This window comes from Salminus brasiliensis, chromosome 16, assembly GCF_030463535.1.
Source record: "Salminus brasiliensis chromosome 16, fSalBra1.hap2, whole genome shotgun sequence".
Classification (NCBI taxonomy): Eukaryota; Metazoa; Chordata; class Actinopteri; order Characiformes; family Bryconidae; genus Salminus; species Salminus brasiliensis.
Window position 1 is genome coordinate 22421702 of NC_132893.1, and position 8983 is coordinate 22430684.

Here is an 8983-nt window from a genome sequence, read left to right on the forward strand (position 1 = left end):
AATGCATACATGAAAATAATGTGATGCAGCTTTAAGTTTTGGCTTCCAATGTGTGCCTGTGCCTCATCTTTCTGCCTATTAACACTGAGATCTTCTCTCTCCAGACCTACCCCCTCCTCCCGAACCCCCACCTGAGGATGAGCCACTCCAAGGCTCAGCTGGAGGCTTTGAGTGCGGACAGACGTCGCTAGAGAGAGAGGGGGACTCACTATCTTCGATGGAGAGGAGAGAGCACAACACACCCAACCGCAAGAACTCAGCTCAGAGACGGAAAGATGGTGAGAGGACTGACTGTACTGTTTTCCTATCACTATATAAAGGAAATGAAACAGAGAAAACATATATTTGTGCCATGACATCTACTGTTTTACTGAAACAAAAGAAAACCAAAGAACTACTTAGTCTACTATTTAGAGTTGACACACTGGTCCCTCGTGGAAAAGCACTTTCGTCATGGCTAATGTAGATGTGCACAGAGCACAACCTTGTTGCAAAAATTAGCATTTTAGAATTAGAATTCATACCAAAGTTTATATATAAACCTTTTTTCCTACATTAAAACTCACCGATGTGCTAAATGTCACTTCACAGATGAAGACCTGATTCCATACAACAAGCCCAACTTCCTGTCCCGTGGCCAAATGTCCAGCAACTGCTCCACGACAGGAAGTTCCTCATCAAGAGGCTCGACAGGATCCAGAGGTCATGGAAACAGCCGCAAGAGGAATGAGGTGAGACAATGATCTAAAGATGGTCTTATGAAGAATAGATAACAACTACAGCAGCTGGTGACTTTGGATAGACGTTGGTTAGGATGCTGAGATGTTAGGACAAAGGGAGCTTGCTTTGCTCATAAATTACACTGAGCACCTGAATCCCCCTTAATCTTAAAGACGTGTCTGAACCCACAGCCCTATTTGTAATCCTGAGCTATTCTTACAGATTGAGCAGGAGGTCCAAATTAAGTGCTCTTTTTTATTATTGTGGTAGAAACAGGATTGACTGTTTCTACCACATTGAGATTTGTAGAGGCCAATTTGGGTCTAGAGTGGAGCTTGAAGTGCTCTTACTGCTGTGAAGAGTCTCCTTTAAAACCACCAACAAGCTGCTTGGAAAAAACAGTCCTTGCCCACCAGCCAGACAGCTGATAGAGGAGACACTCTTTACGTCCTTTTTTTAAACACTGTCGGAAATTAAAGGAAGTCACACTGCCATGGTAATGGGCCTTTGGTGGGCAAAAAATACCCTTGACCAGTTTTGTAGCGCTTGTCCTAGGTCCCACATGCTGTCTTCAAAACATTTTTTTTGTTGAATTCTCTAAAAAACTGTGGCCAAATTCCAATATAACAGTAATTTAGGAATTGTGGAACAAAGCCAACAATAATCTGCCAGTGCCAATACACCTGGTTTAGCATTATAGAGTACAAATGAATATATGTAGGCTTGAAATATATACACCCTTATAAAAAATTGTTATTCATGAGGGTTCTTTAGTTCTTTAGTAAAAGCACCATGAACCATTTGAAGGCTTGAGCAGTTCTCAATGATGGAAAACCTCTTGTTTATGATTCTCTATAGCATCACCTAACCTTCTGCTCTTCTGGAGATCAATAAGCACATCATCAAATATCAGTTTGAAATATCTGCTGACTATTGTTCTACTGACTCATGATCCTGGGACGTCCAGCCTGAGCCCCTCCACATCTCCATGTCATATTGGAGCTGCAGACTGAGGGTCTGGCCTGAACTTTGATCAGCAGGACTGAATAGTCAGAGAGAATGCAGCAATAGGGCTATCACAGTGACCCTAAACCCTGCTTTTTTATTATTTAAACATCTCTCCCCAAAGTGGGGAGTCCTGCCATGGGAAAGAGGGCAGACCTCCCCCCTGTCTCTCATAGGCCTCCACCATCTTCAGATCTCTGCCCCCTCTCAGCTTACCCCTCGGGGAACTTTAAAAGCAGGTCACACAAAAGAGGCTTGTGTGTTCCCAGGGGAGGCAGTTTAGGGTTACCCTCTTCCTCAGCGTTATCTTTCCAGACGGACAGAGCGCGTGAAAAGGTGGCTTCAAGAGACGGCCTTTATTTCATAGTGTCAGATTTTCTCTCCGATCGCGCGCTGACCAGTCCCCAGTGATACACTCCGGATTAACCCGTTAATGTCCATATTCTGTGGTCCATATGTTTCCTGAACTAAGCACAAGATATTTCAAATAAACCCAGCCTACACTGGTAAAATATAAGATCCTTGAGGACCTTTTGGAGGTTCTTCCGTTTGAAACTGTGGTTTTGGTGCTTTAAGGAACCTTCAAGGTTCTAAAAAACGTTTCTTAAAGGTTCCTCAAAGCACCTCTCAGAAAAGATTATTTCACAGTTTCAAACTGAAGAACCTCCAAAAGTTCCTCAGGGAACTTTACAACTTGCTTAAAAATAAAGAATAAAACAATTCGGTCACATGAGGCTACAGATTTTTTTAAACCCAAACTGGACAAGTAAATTTAATTAAAGAAAAAAGACGATGACATGAATACTGTTCCATGTACAGTAATATTGTCCCATGTTTAATTATCTGGTATCAGACCAAATGTGTGTTTTTAATGTTTTGCCATAGTATTGTGTTGTATTGAGCACTGTGATGCTACACTTGGTATCAGTAATGACAGTCTAATAAGTTTATCCTGTCCAGAAAACGCATTTCTGTGTTTTTCCAGGCAGATCTTGCCTCACGTTGGAAAATAAATGTTTTTGGCCACAGCTACCTGCCTTAATTAGATTAGATTTAGGTCAGATCATCAGATCCCTTTCTTAAAACTCTATAAATCTTAAAACAAAAATAAAATCAAATTGTTGTTGGAAATGTGTGTCAGCCCAAACTGAAATAAAAGTCACCATCCTTTCTACATTTGGGCACAGCTGCTATGAATGCGATATGGCCATGTGATACCAACATTAGGGAATTAAAAACCTCTTCACAGATGTGAGTGTTTTCTCAATAGGGAACATCAAATTATTATTACAAACATAAAAAAATTCAATTCAATCCCAATAGTGCTTATATTACATTAGATCAGTCATAGGTTCTGTTAAATTTTGGTTGGACATGAATGGGTTAAATAATCTATGAAGAAGCAGCTCAGGAGCTCAGCAGCTGCTTCTTGTAAGAGTTTGCCACTGGCTCTGTGGCTCAAGAGAAGATTAAGGTCCAAGCGAAAAGTTTGGTCCACATCTTAAACGTTTGCGTTTTTCTCCATTAGAAACCTGCTGTAGATTATATTCTCAAATGGGCCAACAGGACCAATGATAACTCCCCTTAATCCAGACCTTTCATCTGCTTTCCTCTTTTGTTTTCTTCGCAGGAGATGAGATAAGGCAATGCCGATGGACGTGAAAAAAGACCTTCATTCAACATCCCTCCGTTTTTTTTTTGTTTTTTTTTCATCTTTTCTCAAAAACGAACTCATCAGCAGGGAGAAGGTTGGGTGTACAGATCGTCTGCCTCACCACATGCGAATCATGGACTTTTTCATTACCTTATTATTATTATTATTGTTATTTATGACTTTCATGGGGCCATTTTAAATCCCATTGTCACTGTAAATAATCTTCTCTTTAAGCTTTTTACATGGGGTCCAGATCCAGGGAAAGAAGAAATATATTGTATTTATAAGAAAAGAAGTAAAAGGAAAACACATTAAAGGTCCGATATAATGAACAAAAAAAAAACAAGTTATTGTCTGAATGTGCCAACCTCTTTTTGTAGAAATGTATACAGTACAGCTTTCGAACACTAAATGAATATTGCACTCTCGCGTTGGAGAACAACAAGAAGATACAAAGCACAATGTGTGTTTGCTTGACCTGCCGGCGAAGCAGTCTGGACCTTATTGAGCCGAGGACACTGCTAGCTTTGATCCCCCCCCCCTTCCCTCAGTCAGAAGGTCCCTGTTGTTGTTGTGGTCAGAAAAGAATGTGGAGCGAGTTTCTCCTTTCACACCCTGTTGTTTTGCTTTTATTTGAAGGAGTGCTTCGGAGACAGTGTGAAAATGTGTTTTGTTAAAAAAAAATACACCAAAACCATCTGTACCGCCGACTAACTTTTTGGTAGTCCTCGTTGTTTTGTAAAAATGAAATAAAACCACATTTGGTAAAGCCTACACAGAGCTCACTTTGTTCATTTGTAAGACTGGGGGGGTGATGTTTTGTTAGAGCAGGAACTGAGAGCTGGAGTGCAGCTCAGGATTGGGGAATTCCGGTGTTGGAAGGCCAGATTCCTGCACAGTTTGGTGATTTCCCTGCTCTGACTCAACAACTAAACCTGACAATTAAAAACTGGCTTCAATCAGGTGTGTTTAAGCCAGAAAATCACCTCAGGGGTTCCCCACCCCTGTGGTGAAGTAAAGAAGTGAAAAGGTGAAGAAAGAAGAAAAGCTAGAATTTCAAAAGGCCGAACTTTTCTAAATTGCCTAAAATGTCTGGGATTTGGCTTTTATTTCCTATTGACATTTGCTAGTACCGTCTGCACTGTGCCATTCTTTTGTCCCCTGGGCCCATTTCTTTAAAAAATAAAATAGAGCCACTGACAATTCCGTCATTTTACAGAGGTAGGTGAATGTTGCATTAAGGAGTGCAGGATTGACATTAATATCTGGGAGCTCTGAGAGTGCTATCATTTCATTTCTTTCAGTCCATATGTTCTTATGAACTTCTGTAGAGTTTCTAGAGTTTACTCAGAATGGTCTGATAACGACAAAACATCCAGTGAGCGGACGCTCTGCGGACAGAAATGCCTCGTTGATGACCAAGGTCAATAGAAAATCTTAAGTCTGGTTGGAGCTGACAGAAAATCTCCAGTAACTCAGAGAACCACTCTGTACAATTATGGTGAGCAAAAAAAAAAGCTCATCAGAATGCACAGCACGTCCAACCTCGAGGTGAACAACAACAACAACTGAAGACCATGTTGGGTTTCACTTTCACAAGAACAGAGAGCTGAGGCTGCAGTCGGCACAGTCTCGCCGAACCGGACAGCTGAAGACTAGAAAAGCGAAACATGATCTGATGAAGCTCAGCTTCTGCTGAGCGACACAGATGGCAGGGTCAGAACGAATCCACGGACCCTCTCTGGTGTTGGGAATGTTTTCTTGACAAACTTTGGGCCTGTTAATACCAGTCAATCATCAATCACTGCTACAGCCTATTTGAGCATTGTTGCTGAACCTGTCAAATCTCTTCATCAGCTACTTCCAGCGTGATGCTGCACCATGTCTCAAAGCACAAAACAGTGAGTTCTTCAGTAACCTTCCCAGTCACCAGATCTTAATGAATCCAATTTGGGATGTGGTAGAAGTGGAGATCTGCAACATGGAAGTGCTCTTTAAGATCTGACACAGTCACATCAACATGGTGCAGAGTCTTAAAGGAATGTTTCCAGCATCCAGGCCATGAAGAATGCAGTCCGTTTGAAAACAAAGGGAGGTCCTACTCAGTTCCTAATAAAGTGCTCAGGGAGTGTATTTATGCCTATATCTAAGCATTCTCACTCTAAAAAGTTAGTTCATTGTATTTTAACTGAATAATTGTTTTTACTGTTGTATTAAACAGCTTCCTACTGTATGAACTCATTTTTTCCCAGTGTAAAGCTTCCAGCTGTCTCACAGCAGCTTCCACCCGGTGAAGCAGCACTGGGGAACAAGGCAGGGCAGCGCTCTGAGCAAGAGATAGAGATAAAGTGTGAGGGAAAGAGAGCTAGAAAAGGGGATTTAGGAAAGAGAATTTAAAGTGAGAAGTGAAATAAATGGGTGACTAAAGGGCTGGAGAAAAAAAAATGAGAAGGGCCTCTGTCCCACCTAAAACATGCAACCCTGAGGGTTCTGAGAGTGAGCGAGACTGAGGGAAAACAAGCAGAAAGGGAACTGGGAGAGAGGACGAACGGAAAAAAAGGAACAAAAAAAAAGAAGTAAAGACAGTAACTGGAGGGTGAAGCACAAAAAAAGAAAGGGATAAAGTATACTGAGGGGAGAAGGAAATTCTTATGCTTCCACACGAGACACGCAGGCCTGAGGTGACAGATTCAGAAAGAAGAGAAAAGGGAAGGTAAAGAGAAGTCTATCAGTCCTACTGCAGACTTTACTGTACTCTGAAGAGCTGCTTATTTTCCTAATTGCTCCTTTCGTAATACCACAAGCCTCAGATGAATGTCCGTGGTTGCTGAATAGCGATGTCTCTTACAGGCCCTATGAATGCTCTAGATATTGAGCAGGTGTGACCGAGGTGTGAACTCCAAAGTATATTTAGGATAAAGTGATGGTAATTACTAAGACAGTCTGACCAAATCTGTCTACAATACATAACAGATTGGACATATCTGAATAGGTACATTATTCTTAGGTAGGTGACATACTTTTGTCAACTTGAATAGATTACAGTATGTCATGGTGTCAGAAACCACACTGACAAGTCTAACAGAGGTTTATTTAACAGCTCATTCTGGATGGAGACAAGTGTGTTACGGTTCAGGCAGGTAGTCTGCAGGAAGCTAGCAGAGTATGATCTTTCATTATACACTCAATCAAGAGTTTTCAGCATGGACGTTAACATGTCTCAGAGCCTAGTGCGGCCTCAGCCTTCTGTTCTTGGCTGTTGTAGTCGATACACCTCAGAGTTACTGTAGCCTTTCTGTCAGCTCCGACCAGTCTAACCCTTTTAATACAACTCTCTGCTGAACTTCTTTATCCCATCATTCTGGCACCAACAATCATGTCATGCTCAGAATCACATTCCCTCCTTTCTGATGACTCCCCTAAAAGATTATAGGGGTGTCACATCAGGGTGTCCCAGTATTAATTCAGAGAGGTTTGCCTCAAGATGGTGCCTCAAGAAAGTGTTGTAAAGTGTTATTAATAGTTGGAAATGTGTCTGTCTGTTGGAGGGACCATGTTACTGCCATACTGCATTAATGAAACACGGTGTAATGAGATGGATGTCTTAACTCTCATTGTCCTTTCAGTAAGAGCACTTACACAATGATCCATCGCTGGACATCTCAGAACATGGGTGGGCAGAGACAGACAGAGTCTTGACCTTTACAAACCTATTCCAAATTCCAACCTTGATTCTCTCTCTCCCTCTATCTATCTATCTATCTATCTCTCTCTTTCTCTCTTGTAGAGGCCCCACTAACCATAAATCACTAGCTCATTCATTAGTTGTGTGTCGGGGTGACACACCCATCAGGGCCGGAGGGGAGCAGAGAGCAGTCAAAATAGCGCTCTCCAATTTCCATGTTAATTACCCAGCCGAGAGATGGATGCTTTTGACTTTATTGTTCGTCTAATGTATGCAAAGAGCTAGTGATTGCAGTGTTAAAGCTAATAGGCGATTGTTTCAACAGCCTGGTAAAACACGTGTTTTGACATTTGGGGGTTTACGATAAACACTGGGTTAAACTGGTGAGCATTCTTCAGACAGCACCACGGAGTAACACCAGGCTTTAATGCTACACAGCTGCAGTAGGGGGATATGGGGGTAAATGAGAGGCGGGCTAAGCACGCCTAACACCTCTTTCCTGCTCAGTGAGACTGAACAAATCTATACTGATCCAACAGAACGTCTACAACTCTTTGTTTACACCATGTGACTCAAGGCCCTAGAGCTCACATTCATTTCAAGAAGCATTTCAGCTTATAGCTATATATATCTCTGGCTGCCAGCATCTGTAGCATACAGGCGATTATCAAAGACAGCAAATATCCTTTACTTAGAAAAGCAGAAAGCAGAAAACCCACAAACCATACTTAGAATCCAATTAGCCGATGATGATGTGAGTACCATTGGCTTCAACAGGTGTTTTTAGGTTCTACAAAAGCTACAGATATAGCACATAGAGATGAAGAAGGCCTTCAGTTGACTCAGTGTGAGACTACAGTTCTTGGCAGACTGCGCACTGTTCCAGATCCTTCAATATTCCTGAGTTCTACATTTAACTGACTCGTGTGTTAAGTCTGCTGCTAGAGCTGAAGATTTTGAAAGATTTCTTGGGTTTAATCCGCGCTAGGGCAGATATAGGTCACCGAGGTCCAGGCAGATGACTGCATCAGTGCATCAGTCCTCTTTTCTCATCATTACTCTATAAAAAAAGGTATTACCAAGGGTTCTTTAAGCAATACCATAGAACAACCACCATCGGTTCCATAAAGAACCATTTTTTTGTAACAGAAATAGAGTGTGAATATGAAGAACCCTTTGCAATGTCCAAACATTCACAAATTCCTCTTACAAGCATGGTTCTTCATCGCTCACAGAATCCTTTCCTGCAGGAAAGCTGGATGGAAGATGGAGGCCTCCTATTGGGCATCCCTATCCTGGACCCCACGCTCAGCCGGACGCCTCTCCAGCGAGAGGAGCTTTATTTTAATTTGGGGAGGTGACAGATACAGAGGAGGGAGATGATTGCACAGGTGTTGGCCGCTAATGTCCATTTAATGGCATCATTTGTAGCTTGGGCTTATTGTTCTGGGAATCTGCTGGTGTGATTAGCATTCATAACAATGAGCGAGTTCAACAAAACAACATAGATGAATGTGCCGGCTGGATGTTCTCAAAACGAAGTAGGGAAAAGGAAGACTTTTGTGTTATCTTTTTCATCAGAAAGCAAGAGCTCGAAGTATGGAACGGTTTCAAAAGGATTTACGAGGTCAAACTAATTGTTTCATGTGGTTCTAATCCCGGAGGACCAGCGGCTAGGCTACTGTGAAAAAAGAATAGGAGCAAAAATGAAAACAGAGTGGTGTGAGAGTGTGTGTGTGTGTGGGTTTGCATTTGTGTGCGTCTGAAAGACTTGCAAAGTGCTGTAGCATGGTAAAGTGGGTCAATGGATTACCAGCAGGCTATAAAAAGATGCCTTTTTTGGCCATGTATGTGTATAAGTGTGTGTATGTGTGTGTGTGTGTGTGTGTGTGTTCTAAGGGGGAGGTGTCATTTTGTGC

The 8983-nt window shown here is 41.9% G+C and overlaps 1 protein-coding gene across 3 annotated transcripts in view; it reads left to right on the forward strand.

Annotated features, from left to right (window-relative positions):
* robo3 (roundabout, axon guidance receptor, homolog 3 (Drosophila)) overlaps positions 1 to 4153 on the forward strand; it is a 165390-nt gene extending 161237 nt beyond the window's left edge. For all 3 annotated transcript variants that reach the window (XM_072658816.1, XM_072658817.1, XM_072658818.1), the window contains exons 25-27: positions 105 to 278; positions 592 to 731; positions 3356 to 4153. In XM_072658816.1, the coding sequence (XP_072514917.1) occupies positions 105 to 278; positions 592 to 731; positions 3356 to 3367 (326 nt within the window). In that variant the 3' untranslated portion in view covers positions 3368 to 4153. The remainder of the gene's footprint in view (positions 1 to 104; positions 279 to 591; positions 732 to 3355) is intronic.
* The last annotated feature ends 4830 nt before the right edge of the window (positions 4154 to 8983 follow it).